General features: G+C 36.8%; 1 protein-coding gene across 1 annotated transcript; it reads left to right on the forward strand.

Annotated features, from left to right (window-relative positions):
• The first annotated feature begins 187 nt into the window (after positions 1-187).
• LOC128227205 (gamma-aminobutyric acid type B receptor subunit 2-like) lies at positions 188-12841 on the forward strand. The gene is made up of 9 exons (XM_052937510.1): positions 188-284; positions 934-1020; positions 2213-2363; positions 3009-3123; positions 4177-4284; positions 4593-4715; positions 4951-5097; positions 11759-11947; positions 12716-12841. The coding sequence occupies exons 1-9, from the start codon at positions 188-190 to the stop codon at positions 12839-12841; spliced, it is 1143 nt and encodes a 380-aa protein (XP_052793470.1).
• Positions 12842-16795: the final 3954 nt, after the last annotated feature.

The raw sequence follows: 16795 nt of genomic DNA on the forward strand, positions 1-16795 counted from the left end.
ACTTGGCTAATCCATGCATTTGACTGTAATTACATTGCACAATTGAAACAAAACATTGTGCTCAAATAAGTCTCTGTGAATGATCATTGTCATGGTGTATCATTCATATTTTTCAACAGGCTACGAGAAAACGCTCGGCGAGTTTACATACGCCGACGGCGACATTAACGAAATCATATTCAACTGTATGGCCGACTCGTCACTCGTCGGAATATCTGGCCGCCTCTCATTCGCAGAAGGAGGCGCTGATCCTGACAAGAGTATGGTGGTACAACGCATACAAGGTACTTAGTAATTATGTTGATTTTCGCTTCAACGTGTACCGTATTAAATATAAGTATTATCCTTGTCCTAAGACATGCCTCAGGGATTCCATTAAATCAATTGACCAACTTAGTTTACAGTTCAATCAAAACACTCGTATACTTATCAAAAGTTTTTAGCTAAAATTACCAAATGCCCTTTCCAAAGGAGTTTGTATCACGCCTCGGGGAAAACATTTCACATTTTGGCCGATAGACCAGTGAAAGCATCTATATTACCCATAATGCAAGGGCCCAAACGACAATGAACTAGGGACACAAACATATAAACACCACATACACAAATACAAACACCACATACACAAATACAAACACCATAAACAGACCAGACATTCATGAAAATAACTTCTTCTTTGTATATCTTGCTGTTTCAGTTTTAGGTCATCCGATTCAATTAAAAAAAACAACGTCTGGATTCAAAATAAAAACAAATGTTTGCGTATGCTTAATTTACGAAAATTTAATATTTTGAACAGTCACTGCAAAGAGTAAAACGCTTTATATTTACAATTATATTTGAATAACTGTTCCTACTTATAATACAATGCATCGTCGTTTGATCAATTACCTTTGTCTTAATGAAAAAAAATCCTTCGACCATCTATTTCAGGAGGCCAAAGAGTGACAGTCGGCTATGTGACACGGAATACCATTGACAAGCAAAGTAACTGGTTTGACGGAGTGCTGAAATGGAAAGGCATGTCATTGTTGAACCTATCCACCACATTATTACCAGTACAATAGTCAACAAATACTAACATTTCTTTCACCAGTACAAGCAGTTTGAACTACTGACAGAACATAACATAAGCTTCAAAGATTCTTTTTCAAGTCTGTTTTGATTGTTATGCTTTGAACATACATCAATTGACTCTCTACGTTTCACGTATTATTGCCAGAGGCATCCTTCTGTTATGCGCTCAGTCTTTGCATATCTGGAAAGTGAAAATGTTTTTATTGTAAATAATTATTGTTAAACCTAGGTATGAAAATATAATTAATGTGAAATAAAAAGATTTGTTGAAAAAGTGCGTGTCCTACTAACACTTTCAAAACTTAGTTATAGCATTTCTACTCACCGTATAACATTTCTGTTGGAATAATGAGCATAAAATGGATGTAGTTCATGCATTAAACAATAAACGAATTCATTCCAAGGGAATGATAGCGACCGCGGTAATAAATTCATTTAACTTCTTATAGTTACATGAGCTATAACCGACCCATATATTATCGTTGAAATTAACGTAAGGTTTTCTATTTACAAGTATGTTGATTTGGGATGCCTATTAATCCCAGATTATTTTGTGTCATTTTAAATTGTTAATGCTTTGAAAAGGTTTATGTAAATGTCATACTAAAATGTTACAAATAATTGTTATTATTAGAACGGTCAATTTACATAGAAGTACTAAGCGAGAAATTCCTGTTAAAATAATATCAATTGACTAAGGGGCATCCAAATGTAACATTATTGCTAATCGCTTGATGAGATGGCAAGTTGATTTGTACACTGAATATCTTAAAGAGAGCATTAGGTTTGACGTCATTACCAAATTACATTTTAAATATATTTGGCCACGTAGGCCAAAAATACTTCGTTTTGATTGGCTTGTTTGATGTCATTTACTACATGTTAAACAATTATATCGCCCACATGCGGATGCGTGTAACTTTTTCAGTTTAAAATCATTCTTACGTCATGGCTGTAGATAACTGTCTTTGTAATTACTCATTTGGTTTAAACAGCGCAATATTTATTTTGTAATATTTATATAACAGTACATATAAAAGTATAGGAATGAGGAGAAAAGCTTATAACGAACCCCTTTACTCATTTGTATTAACAAGACGGCCCTTTAAAAAGAGTGTACACTTGTTCCTTTCAGACAACAAAATACCACGTGACTCGACATACGTGACCTACCGAGAGATCACCATCCCTCCAGTAATGTACATAACCTTGTGCACCTTGGCAGCCTGTGGGATCATCCTGGCTCTCTCCTTGTTTGGGTTCAACATTGTGTTCAGGAACAACAAGTATTTTAAAACAATACACTATGTCTTGAAAATACGCAAGGATACAAATGTGTTAATTGAAACCTCAGGGGTAGGCACCATAGTCCAAAATTAAACAAAGATCCTGTTTAGATAAACACCGATAAATGCCAAACAGTCCCTTCACGAGAGACCCACAGTGTAAAACACGTATTCATAAAAAACAGGTGTAACACTATTTCCTTTGCTCTAGAATGGACAATGAACAAGAGTTTAAGTCATAGAATTCCATGATGTCTAGTGTCAAGTACAAACACACGCCAGCTAGTTTATTTCTTTACATTATGATCAACGTCAGTATGTAATTTTATAAACATATGTGGGCATTTTGGGTGTATTTAAAAATATGTATTTTTATGTATGGGAAAAAATCATGATATCGTTCTTTGAGATGTGTAAGTTTATAAGTACATAACCATTTTAAAGAGCAATTCCAAAAAGTTTTGTAGTATGTGAATTGTACATTGAAAAAGTGTAATATTTATTTGTATCTTCTGACGATCATGCGTGTTAAAACATTAAAAGACCGTATATTCATAATTGTTTTAGTATCATTTTATATGATTAATTCAAGTAAATCTTACCTGTCAACCAGTAGTCGACATTTCGTTCACTCTTTTTTTCTAGAACAGTGAAGATGTCCTCCCCGAACATTAACAACATGTTACTGTTTGGATGTATGATGTGCTACTCAACTGTGTTTCTGAAACCGACAGAAACGACGCATGGATCTGTTTGCAAGGTGATGTTGTGGTCCGTTTTAGTTTGTCTGAGAAAAACAATGCAAACACATTATTCTTGCACATTACTTAAAACCAATTCAATATTTTCATTCAAACCTTGGTACATGCGATGCATGTGACCATTTTATATTTCTAGGGAGGACCATATTTCTGGAGATAATAATTTAAGCATTCGGCTTTGCCTCACGTTCAACTAAGAAACACAACGTACAAGAATTTGCGCTCTCTATGCGGCGCACTTGTATTACTTTTTAAAAATTCTGCTGGTTCTTATGATTATTGTAAATGTAAAATATGAATAGATCGTTTACATCGTTACACATATTATTTAATAATGAACAGTCCCAATCAAACCGATACCGTTCACATCGAATCTACAGAAAATACGGTTTAGCTATGTTTAGGCAATGTGGCTTTATGCAGAGTTACGGTACTTTTATGTTTATTTTTTAATGTACTTCTTGTCCAGAACACCACGTAGGGTAGTGCGAAGGATGATTGATTCTGTTCCACTTAAAGCATTGTCAATGAAATGTCACATACCGCCTCTGAAAATATGTGATCACAAAATGTCATTCGTATGGAATTGTTGCAATTTCTATTTAAGCTTTGTTTGCCATTTTATTTATAAACTTGCATTGCTCCGTGGGTATTTAATTCTTGTCTAAAGCAGCACTGTAGTTCTTTTTAAAGCATCCATGGATAAGTGTTATTTTAATTTTCAAATATCATTTTGATTTAACCACATGTAAAATGAAATTTTAATATATAATATTGAAATTTACTGTGTATATTTGTAAAACAATTCAAACAACTAAGTCACAATTATGCACTAATAACTATTGGGATAAACCAATAAACAAAAAAGTAAATGCAGTTAAAATGTACAAGGTAAAGTCAAAACGACTCATAATGAGAGACACAAACGTAGGAACTACTACACATCCACGAATAAGTTGATGTTGGAATTGACGGGACTTTATTATAGTGTTTAATTTCTTTAACTTTGTTAATGTTTGGTACTGTAAGTTTATCCTTTTCTACTTGTTTAGGCTCGCGTCTGCCTCTTCTGTATCGGGTTTACAGTGACATTTGGTGCGTTATTCTCTAAAACATGGCGAGTCTACAGAATCTTCACCAACAAGAAACTTCTTAGAATGGTAAGAGTTTTAATCATCATCTAAATGGTATTGTATTGCAACTACTCAAAAAGCATAAACAGCTTCTTATTTTTAAAGACTCGTTATACCTTCCTTTCAATTGTTAAGAATTTGACAAAATCTACTTTTAACAAGAAACACTCTGACCACTTTCGTTTCCATCTGACTCAGGTGTCAACATTATTAAACCACATTTTTATCCGCATCTATTATTCAATTTCGACTTAGTTCACTCTTACTTGCTAAATTACCCCTAAACCATGCTTATAAAAACACATTTACTCAACACTTGTTCAAAACATTTCCAGACAATTAAAGACTACCAACTTCTTGCAATAATCGGTATCCTAGTTGCTGTGATTACCGGCGTCCTTATTGCATGGGAGGCAGTTGGGCCTCATTCAGTAGTTGTGCAGTACCTGGAAAAAGAGGTGACCGTCGTGTAATACTTTGCAATCTCTAATATTGTAATTATTATGACATATATTGAAATTAAAACAACAGGGACATGCTCATTATAATATTTAGTTAGCACAACATATAAAAAAACTAACTAACAACATAAACAACAAAGACATCTTCAGCATAAGCGAAGTACTGATTAATTAGCTTCATATACCCAGCGTCAAGATACAGACATGAGAACTGATTTTATTTTTGTTTCAGATACATATGGATGAAAACGACGCCGAAATTCGACCGTTTGTGCGCATGTGCAGGTCTGATAATTCGGCGTACTTCGGCTGGTCCGTCTACATTATAGAGGGCGCACTTCTGTCGTTTGGAGCATTCCTTGCCTGGGAAACACGACACGTAAGGTCTTCTTTTACAATGCCTTCTCACGTTTAAAGCATGACCCAAACACTTTCTGAGAGTTGATAGGTAGGGCCGATTCTTAAAACAAAGAAAAAATCATGTGAGGTGGGCGCTAAACCATAAATGTGCGTTTCATAATTTCTGACCCTATTTGTAATGTAGCACTAGTATCTTTAATACAGCCAAACACAGTACAAATCAGTTTTTCTACCCTTATATCAGAAATAAACCAGTTTTGTGTTATGTGTATTTCATATAATTTACCATTACAACGTCCGTTACATTATTATTTGTTAATAAGTCAGTTTACTAGATATGCTATACATGACGTCCATATTCTGCAATTACGATGGCAAGTCTTCGTTGAAACTTGCTTATGTCACCAGTACTACAAATGATACACAATTATTTTTTGATAAAAGCTTTTAGTTTATATTCGAAGATAGTTTCTGGTATGTATACCTTGTTTCTAATATATCAGCAAAGGAAACACTCTCAAGTGAGATCATATCGGGAAAGTGGGATCGCCATTCACAATTTGTCTGCAATTAAATGATTTCAATAAATTAGTTTAGATTGCCTTCGCAATGCTCCTTTGCAAATAATATCCTTCAAATCACTCATGTAACGACATTTGTAAATGGTGTCTGCATTGTTATCATCATTCTCAAATAGAAAGACCCTATTATTCCCGGCTACCCAGACTGCAACTATTTCAACGTGCAAGGATTTCTCAGTGTAATAGTTTGTGTTTTTAGTTTTACAATATCATCTTGTTTTCCTGGGCATTAAAATGGGCTTCGTCTAAAAGCCATACATTTTCAACAATGTGGCTTTTTGCAATCATTCATTTTGCAAATGACTGTCTGCTTGTAATGCCCTTACGTTTCAAATGATGAATGTCATGGAAACAGTGTATGGTGTGTGCTTTAAAGCATTCTTACAATTTATAAACATTATAAAACACTGCTAGGACTTGTAGAGATGCTTATGTCAATTACCAACCGAATAACCGACCTGTCAGGTTTAACATTGCATAGTCTTCATCTGTTCCATGCACACCTTATTTTAGCACGGATCGTAGACGTCAAAGGTTGTTAGGCAGCCGGTCTGTCGTCTTCCGACCCTGTATCTTCAAACCTTTCAATATTTTGGACTATCTGTTTCTTGTTCAATTTCACTAAATCTGAACACTTATTTTCGAGGTTCTGATAACTGTTATTGGTGATTTCCTTTTATTAAATAATATTTTAATTTTTTAGACTGTTCTCTGGATGATGCCATCTTGAAACCATACGTCATAAACGTAGTTTCTATAGGGGACAGCTATAATTAAACACCCTGTTTACATGAGTCGGGTATCATTAAGGCGCATTTTCCGACCATAAACTTGAGCTGGATGTTAAGGAGACACAATGTTAGTCCTCACTTATGAGTCGAGGTTAAATCAGGCGCCATTTAAGACCATACGTATGTGCCCGGTGTCAAGGAGACGCCAATTAAGACCATACGTATGTGCCCGGTGTCAAGGGGACGCCAACTAAGACCATACGTAAGTTCGGTGTTAGGGAGGTGCCATCTTAGACCATATGTATTAGTCGGGTGTCAATGAGGTGCCATCTTAGACCATATGTATTAGTCGGGTGTCAAGGAGGTGCCATCTTAGACCATATGTATTAGTTGGGTGTCAAGGAGTTGCCATCTTAGACCATACGTATTCGTCGGGTGTCAAGGAGGTGCCATCTTAGACCATATGTATTAGTTGGGTGTCAAGGAGGTGCTAGTCGGGTGTCAAAGAGGTGCCATCTTAGACCATACGTATTAGTCGGGTGTCAAGGAGGTGCCATCTTAGACCATATGTCTTAGTTGGGTGTCAAGGAGGTGCCATCTTAGTCCATACGTATTAGTCGGGTGTCAAGGAGGTGCCATCTTAGACCATATGTATTAGTTGGGTGTCAAGGAATTGCCATCTTAGACCATACGTATTAGTCGGACGTCAAGGAGGTGCCATCTTAGTCCATATGTATTAGTTGGGTGTCAAGGAGGTGCTAGTCGGGTGTCAAGGAGGTGCCATCTTAGACCATACGTATTAGTCGGGTGTCAAGAAGGTGCCATCTTAGTCCATACGTATTAGTCGGGTGTCAAGGAGGTGTCATCTTAGACCATACATATTAGTCGGGTGTCAAGAAGGTGCCATCTTAGTCCATATGTATTAGTCGGGTGTCAAGGAGTTGCCATCTTAGTCCATACGTATTAGTCGGATGTCAAGAAGGTGCCATCTTAGACCAGGTGCCATCTTAGACCATATGTATTAGTCGGGTGTCAAGGAGGTGCCATCTTAGTCCATATGTATTAGTCGGGTGTCAAGGAAGTGCCATCTTAGACCATACGTATTAGTCTGGTGTCAAGGAGGTGCCATCTTAGTCCATACGTATTAGTTGGGTGTCAAGGAGGTGTCATCTTAGTCCATACGTATTAGTTGGGTGTCAAGGAGGTGTCATCTTAGTCCATACGTATTAGTCAGGTGTCTAGGAGGTGTCATCTTAGACCATACGTATTAGTTGGGTGTCAAGGAGGTGCCATCTTAGACCATACGTATTAGTCAGGTGTCAAGGAGGTGTCATCTTAGTCCATACGTATTAGTTGGGTGTCAAGGAGGTGCCATCTTAGACCATACGTATTAGTCAGGTGTCAAGGAGGTGTCATCTTAGTCCATACGTATTAGTCGGGTGTCAAGGAGGTGTCATCTTAGACCATACGTATTAGTCGGGTGTCAAGAAGGTGCCATCTTAGTCCATATGTATTAGTCGGGTGTCAAGGAGGTGCCATCTTAGACCATACGTATTAGTCGGGTGTCAAGGAGGTGCCATCTTAGACCATACGTATTAGTCAGGTGTCAAGGAGGTGCCATCTTAGACCATACGTATTAGTCAGGTGTCAAGGAGGTGCCATCTTAGACCATACGTATTAGTCAGGTGTCAAGGAGGTGCCATCTTAGACCATACGTATTAGTCGGGTGTCAAGGAGGTGTCATCTTAGACCATACGTATTAGTCGGGTGTCAAGAAGGTGCCATCTTAGTCCATACGTATTAGTCAGGTGTCAAGGAGGTGTCATCTTAGACCATACGTATTAGTCGGGTGTCAAGAAGGTGCCATCTTAGTCCATACGTATTAGTCATGTGTCAAGGATGTGTCATCTTAGACCATACGTATTAGTCTGGTGTCAAGAAGGTGCCATCTTAGTCCATATGTATTAGTCGGGTGTCAAGGAGGTGCCATCTTAGTCCATATGTATTAGTCGGGTGTCAAGGAGGTGCTAGTCGGGTGTCAAGGAGGTACCATCTTAGTCCATATGTACTAGTCGGGTGTCAAGGAAGTGCCATCTTAGACCATATGTATTAGTCGGGTGTCAAGGAGTTGCCATCTTAGACCATACGTATTAGTCGGGTGTCAAGGAGGTGCCATCTTAGTCCATACGTATTAGTCGGGTGTCAAGGAGGTGCCATCTTAGACCATACGTATTAGTCGGGTGTCAAGGAGTTGCCATCTTAGTCCATACGTATTAGTCGGATGTCAAGGAGGTGCCATCTTAGACCATATGTATTAGTCGGGTGTCAAGGAGGTGCCATTTTAGTCCATATGTATTAGTCGGGTGTCAAGAAGGTGCCATCTTAGACCCTACGTATTAGTCGGGTGTCAAGGAGTTGCCATCTTAAACTATACGTATTAGTCGGATGTCAAGGAGGGGCCATCTTAGACCATATGTATTAGTCGGGTGTCAAGGAGGTGCCATCTTAGTCCATATGTATTAGTCGGGTGTCAAGGAGGTGCCATCTTAGACCATATGTATTAGTCGGGTGTCAAGAAGGTGCCATCTTAGTCCATATGTATTAGTCGGGTGTCAAGGAGTTGCCATCTTAGACCATACGTATTAGTCGGATGTCAAGGAGGTGCCATCTTAGACCATATGTATTAGTCTGGTGTCAAGGAGGTGCCATCTTAGTCCATTTTATTAGTCGGGTGTCAAGGAGGTGCCATCTTAGACCATACGTATAAGTCCGGTGTCAAGGAGGTGCCATTTAAGACCATGTATACAAGTCGGGTATCCGGGAAGCATTTTTATAGAACGTACAAATAGGTTAGGAGTAAATGATATGCCATTTAAGAAAATATGTATGAGTCGGGTGTCGAGGATGCAACATCTTAGAACATAACAGCAAACAAAGAACATGCTCTGCGCCAATGAGTATCTGTATTATATGTGTCATGAACTATAATTAATAAATCCAGGTCTGAAACAGTTATTTTGATATAACTGAGTTATATCAATTACTTAAAAAAGGTATAAGAAAAGGGAATGTAGGCTTTGCCAGTATGGGGCATTAATTGATTTATTAGTATTTGTGTTCAATGGGAGAAATTATTGTATCTTTAAAGCTTTGCACGAGTTGTACGTTAAAGGAATTAGCTTTTTGAAAAGAAAAGCTATTAGGATAATTAAAAGTGATTTAAAATTGGTTCGTATAGGTCACACAGTTTGTAGCTACATAGAATAAAATAAGTTCCCCGGTTCCTCAGCTGGTACAAGACAGTTTAAAGACGGAGTATAATTTCTCGGGGTTGACAGCGGTATTTACTTAAAGAAGCCCGGCCGGCCGGAACTTAGACCACGTTCCAAGGCCGGGCTCCCCGGGTTGGACACGCAAACGTGACGGCTATTTCAAACGGTACCTCGTTTGGCCCGATCGGACTGCCGTCGGCGGAGATATGAGCAGGCAAAGTTTCGACCGGGCTAGCATATCAGCTTTGTATTGCAGAGATGGTTTGGGACGCAAACAATTTCTTATGATAGTCATTTTTTATAAACCAGCTCGGTGTATGTAAATGGAAAGGTTATAATTGTTGAAATTAATTGTTAAACTAATATTTTACATATAACTGACATCGAATAGAAATACTTTTAAAAACAAACTACAAATGATGGTGTTTTTAATTGAAATACTTTCAATAACAAACCCACCTCTTGCAAGTTAACCGGATCTTGGTAATACATATATATTTGTTTCAGGTGTATACCGCAGCGAGAGTTCTTTTTTTACACCTAATGCCCCCCACCCCCACCCCCCCCCCCAAAAAAAAAAAAAGAAGAAAAAAAAAGCGGGGAGACATATTGTTTTTGTTCTAATTATCTGGGGGGGGGGGGGCGTCTGTCCTTCCGTCTTTCCACCACCAATTGTGTCCGCTCTAGATCTCTTGAACCGCTTGAAATATTTCCCCATATTTCGACTACGTGAAGAGCGCATGTTACAACCAGCATATGACTATATTGTGTGTTCGCTCTATATCTCTTGAACCGCTTGAAGGATTTTACAACTTGCAACAAATAATCACCATATTGAGATGATGTGCCGAGGGCACATTATTACACGACATTATTTCTTTGGTCTAGTCCAGTTCAGTATATGTTTTATTTCGAAATGTGTCTTCTCTCTGGTGTATAACATATTTTACGTATTTTTGAAAATGACGTGATTTTGCCCTAACAATTAAGCGTCATATATATATCAAACCTTTATTTAAAAAAATAAGTAAAAACTTCTTTTTTTGGCAAAAAAGTGTCATGAGATATAAATTTCATAATTAGAAAATATAACATGAGTCGTCATTCAAGGTGATATTTATTAATTAAACGAGTCATTAAGGGTCGGCCACAATGCAAACGTCGATCGAAGGACCAAAATTTAAAATGTTTAAAAACATCCACTATTTTCCATTATGTTTTTGAATTACTTTTTTATTTGAAACGATATCATCAAGAACTCTCAAGACAGCTTTGATTAGGTAGTCTGGGGCATTTTGACACAAAAACAAAGTAATAATGTCGACAGACTTTTCCGAAAGAATGTAAATGGGTTTTTTTTATCCCAAATCTGTTAATAAAATTCTTTTGTAAATTTGTTCAACACCTTGCTACCCCAAAACATGTCACCAAGATTGTATGTTTTACTCCTTAAAAAGATCGTCCCTCAAAACTAAATAAAACATGACTTTTTAAAACGTTTCATTGTTTCCCTTCCCTACCCACTTTTGCACTGTGGAAGGCCCTTAAATAATGGAAACGAGCCATGTCTTATTTATACCAATTGCAGTATACAAGTTAAATAAATTTCGTATTAAACAACAATGGATGTGAGAAACAATATCTATTATACGCTTTCAGATGGTTTAAAGGGGTAAACAGAGACACAAAATTGATATTTCAGTGTTCTAAACAGTTTTCACGTCTAAATCAAACATCAGCACGCACAGGGCTGGGATCAAATTTCAACGACGTCATTTCTTAAATGATGTTACTATCGCATACAATTTGGCGCGATTTCTTTTACAACCTGCAATTAAATGCCATTTAATATCCCTTAGGCTTATCATAAACAAATATGTTAGTTTCAGTGTTCGATCGCACATATTACACCTCGTGATCACGAAAAGTAAATACTTTACTCATGGCTCCACCACTTGTGAAATATGGCGTTGGTGCTCACTCAGTGAAAAACATAAGCTCAGCAATTTGTGGTGTGTATATTAATTCGTTAGCAGTTTGGCATTCCAAACACGGGACCTTTGTTATTCGGGTTCTAACATTTTGTAAAATTTCAGGTAAAGATCGAGGCCCTGAACGACTCTCACCAGATTGGCCTCTGTCTGTACAACGTGGTCGTCCTGAGCGCGGTTGGCCTCACCTTGTCTCTTCTCCTGGAGAATGAGGTTGTCATGCTTTATGGGATCACGTCCGGATGTCTCATCATTGGCACTACAGTCACACAGCTCGTGGTGTTTCTACCAAAGGTAAGCGATATCATTGGCACTACAGTCACACAGCTCGTGGTGTTTCTACCAAAGGTGAGCGATATCATTGGAACTACAGTCACACAGCTCGTGGTGTTTCTACCAAAGGTAAGCGATATCATTGGCACTACAGTCACACAGCTCGTGGTGTTTCTACCAAAGGTAAGCGATATCATTGGAACTACAGTCACACCGCTCGTGGTGTTGCTACCAAAGGTAAGCGATATCATTGGAACTACAGTCACACTGCACGTGGTGTTTCTACCAAAGGTAAGCGATATCATTGGATAACGGCTGACATTAGCATAGCCATTGAATTATATTTTTGTTAGGAAGATTACTGATTATTCATTCAATTATTAATTCGTTAAAATTGGTATCTGATGTTTCACGTTGTATTCTTAATGGAAAGGATTTTGTGAAGTTGTATTATTGTCTACAAATAAGCAAAAGCTATTTGTCAGGCATTTATTAAGATGACCATAAATATCCCATCCCATTCACTTCACGAACGTTTGAAAAATGGAGTTGAATTTGTATAGAGTTAACTTTTATAATCGAATGTCAGTGCCTTATTAAGATGAGCATAAGAATAATAAAGTTTTTAGTAAATTATTTCCCGTAATTGTATAACCAATTCCATAAATTTGTGAAGTATAGCAATAACACCTGGCTGTCGACTATGTCACATGTTTCGTTTAAGCATGTTGATTGTTTCAAAATAGCCTGCTATCAAACTGAAAATTAAAACATTTATTATTGTTTCAGATACATGCCGTTCACTCAAAGGTGGAAATCGAAGTACAAAATACCGGCATGTCCGCATCGAATACCAGGTCGAGATCGGCAACTAACACTAAGAGTGGGGACGACCATGCCTCGTATAACAAGTAGAAGTAACACACAATGACTAGTTTAGAAACAAAAGTTGGACGGGCATTTCAATTAATCATTAAGGAACAGGATACCAGGACTAGCCGGGCGGTTAATGACCATAACGAGTAAAAGAAACACAAATGGACTATTTAAGAAACGCATGTTCGTCGAGCATTTTATTTAATAATTTTGGGAGAGGATAACACGATTAGCATGTCGGATAATGGCCTTACCTCGGATAACCAGTTGAAGAAAAAGCATTGACAACTTTAAAAACAAACATTTAGGGCATTTCATTTAAACATGAAGGCAACGAATTTCACGACTAGCAGGTTTAATGGCACTGGGTTAAACGTCAAAGACATAGAACACAAAATCAAAAAATCACAAACAAGAAACATGAAAGAACAGCACAAAACCCTACAAACAGCACAGTGCATACATACTATATATAAAAAACTAAGTATGTTTATCAAGGATTGTTAGGTAAAACAAACGTTGGTCGGGCATTTCATTTAATTATTCTGGAATCGAATAACACATATAGTATAGCGGTGAATAACCATACCACAAACAAACTAGTAAAAGGAACAAAACTGGACCACTTTAAAAATCAAAAGTTTGTCTGGCATTTAATTTAATTATTATTTAATTGGGATATCAAAACTAGTATAATTGTTGAATATTACCAAACCTTGGATAATCAGGAAAACAAACACACACCGTTCTAAAACTGATAGTACGACTAGCATGGCGGACAATGGCCATACTTCGGATTATCAGTAGAAGGAATAAATATGGACTACTTTAAAAAAAGTTCTACTCGGATATTTGATTCAATCATTCTGTAACCGAGTAACACGACTAGTATGGCAGATAATGATCGTACCTCGGATAATAACGAAATCAAACACACATTATTATAGATCCGATAGTACGACTAGCAAAACGGATAATGACCATACCTCCAAAAACCAAGAAAACAAACGCACATTATCTAAGATCAGAATGTACGACTAGCAAAGAGAATACATAATAGTTACTTCGGCTAACCAGGAAAACAAGAATACTATTTTAGATTCGATAGTACAACTAGTTGAGCGGATAATGACCATACCTCGGATAACCAGGCGTAATTACAAACATAGACTGCTTTAAAACTCAGACTGTATGTAGTATGTCTTTAGTATAACCTGTTACCCATGCAGACCTTTGCAATATGCCTGATTCGTAATGCGAGTATGTACAATAGCCAAAACAATGTCAACAACACTATAGATCACAAGCTCTGAGATATTCAGATCAAGCGGAAAGAATAAACTTGTATTTTTCAAGAATCAAAACATATCTTGATAGCTGGAAACGAGTTAAACATGGAACACAACATGCTTTAAGTACAACGTTAATGAATTTGTTTGTGCTATATCTCTAAAGTGAGTTTAGTGTCAACGACATTCAACTATTTCACACATTTCCATATCACTCGCGTGCTTGCTTATCGCGATAGGGACTTTCTTTGTACGAATATTGTATTTAGAATTGCTGGGTGTGTGTCTTTCTGTGGTGACAGTATGTGTTGTCTGTTGGTTAAGTTTGTACCTTAAGTTTGACTATATGTGACAAAAACTCCAAAACATCTGGCATCAAGAATGTTGCTTCAAAGCACTTTCTATGTATTATAAAAAAAATAATACAAAACTCAAAAAACTACGTCCAAGTTGCATACGTTAACCGACAAAGGACTCAACCATTAAAACTTAGGGCTCGCATTCTCAAAGCATCATATTGATTTTGATTTTTTGAAAAAAAGTGAAGATTTAGTTAGACAAATCTAATATAACTATTATAATGTAAACTACAGGGAAAATCTCAGTAGTCAAGTATTATTGAATATCCTTAAAACAAATCATATCTCCTTCTAAATTATCAGCTATTGATTTCTATCACTATGAGTTCTTACCAGTGATGTTTTCATGATACAAACCCTTGCTCAATGTATTTTGAGCAAAAAGAGATCAGCATCGAAACAATTCGTCAAAATTCACACAGAAACTTGTGTCTTGTAGTTGTTGAACTGCATGCCCTAAATACATGGTGCCGGTTATTTGCTTTTCTAATAGTTTGTATTTGTTGTATTGAAACTATTACGACACTCATTGCATAAAAGAAATAGTTTTACTTTGACAACATATGTAAATTAACTTGTTTTGTAAAAGTTACGTTATAATCTAGGATGTAAATTACGCTTACCTTATTCTGCGATTATCCATTATCAACATCCACTGAAAGAACCTAAATTCTCCAGCAAATTATTTGGTGATAACCTTAGTTTGCAAAACAAATGCATTCGTTACAATAGTATCCCTTCAGATTAAATTGATCAAAAAGGCAAATTAACAAACGGTTAAAATATACTAAAGATAAAATAAATTAAGCGAAATATTAAGGAGCCCCTATTGCTTCCTGAACTCTTTCAATATTTTTTTCCTCTAGTGATCTGATCTTGATCAACACATTTACTCTCCTAAAAGGTGTTCGGAAAAAAACAACGTCAAACGGTGCTTGGGTTGTGCGCGAAGTGTTGGATGCGTCACCTCATAACCTTTTGTGGCTAATGTTTGTCCATCCCTGCCCTTGTTGTTATTTGTGTACTGTATTCATATTAGATATATTGCTGCATTGTTTAATTGACTAGTTTTATTGTTAGGTGAACTAGATTCATATAAATAGACTGTTGTTCCCTTTTTGGTGATTTTAATGCATTAATCAGGATTTGCTTAGAATTCATTCAATGCATAGAAGTTTTAGAATCAACAAGATTCGAGAAGATTTGAGAGAACTTTCTTAAGGATGTTTTGTGCTTGAGTAAACTTAAAGATTCTAAATATATCTGAAATATTGGATTTAGTTTAGTTATTCTATGAGCATAACGTTTCAACCTTTTGAGGGAATTAGTTTGAAAAAACTGTTGGATTTAAAATGTGAGCATGCAGTGTGTTCAATATTCAAGGTGGATTTCATCATGCGGACATTCAAAATACCCGGATCAATGAAGATATTTTATGAATGTTTTCACATTATTTATTCTAGGTATCTAAATTTTAGCATTACTTCTTTGAAATTTCTTTTGTAGAGCTGTTCGTTAATAAATGATGTTGTTATTTAAAGTTTGTTGCTGGTTTGTTTTAAAGGTCGTTACATGGTAAACATTGTATTATGATATCCTATAGGCATATTTCTGTATCCAGAAGGCGTCTCTCTCTAAACAAAAACACTTTTATCACAGTTATGCATATAAAACATAAATCGTATAAAATTATGTCAACTTTGATAAATATCTTTTGATATCGCTTCTATTAAAGGGAGTTAGAAGAAATACACAGTCGAACCCCGTTGGCTCGAATTCGAAGGACCGGCGAATTTACTTCGAGCCTCGGAAAATTCGAGTCAAGCGGGAAGGCTTACCTTCAGTATGAATAAATCGGTCCTTCAATGCAGTTCGAGGCAACGAGGAATTCGAGTCAAGCGGAAAGGCTTACCTTCAGTATGAATAAATCGGTCCTTTACATTCAGTTCGAGCTAACGATAAATTCAAGCTAAGCGAGCCAACGGGTAGTCTGGAGTTCCTTCCCCTAACACTATCGTTATCGGTACTGTATGGAATATTAGTAAGCAGGGAACCAGTCTAGCCAACGAGGATCACTGTAGTAAAATATAATTTTTTCATCAGCAAAATAAAGTTATAATTGCCTCTGTCATTACTTGTGGACTTGAACAGAAATGTCTCCGAGTCAGGCTACTGCATCACGACGGGACAACAGTAATATATATTTATATATAGGACATGGCGAGTTGAATCATATTGTAGATTACATGCTGAAGATTTCTTTTTCTCATACATGTATATTTTCTTTCGGTTAGAAATAACGAATACACTAACCTGTCTACACCTGCACCGCCGAGGGACGACCA

This window comes from Mya arenaria, chromosome 1 (assembly GCF_026914265.1).
Source record: "Mya arenaria isolate MELC-2E11 chromosome 1, ASM2691426v1".
NCBI classification, from domain to species: domain Eukaryota; kingdom Metazoa; phylum Mollusca; class Bivalvia; order Myida; family Myidae; genus Mya; species Mya arenaria.

Excerpts from the sequence above, each read along its gene's own strand:
- LOC128227205 (XM_052937510.1), top strand. The coding sequence starts at position 188 with ATGGCCGACTCGTCACTCGTCGGAATATCTGGCCGCCTCTCATTCGCA. Across the intron at positions 3,124-4,176 it reads CGCATGGATCTGTTTGCAAG|GCTCGCGTCTGCCTCTTCTG; the intron begins GTGATGTTGTGG and ends CTACTTGTTTAG. Across the intron at positions 4,285-4,592 it reads ACAAGAAACTTCTTAGAATG|ACAATTAAAGACTACCAACT; the intron begins GTAAGAGTTTTA and ends AAACATTTCCAG.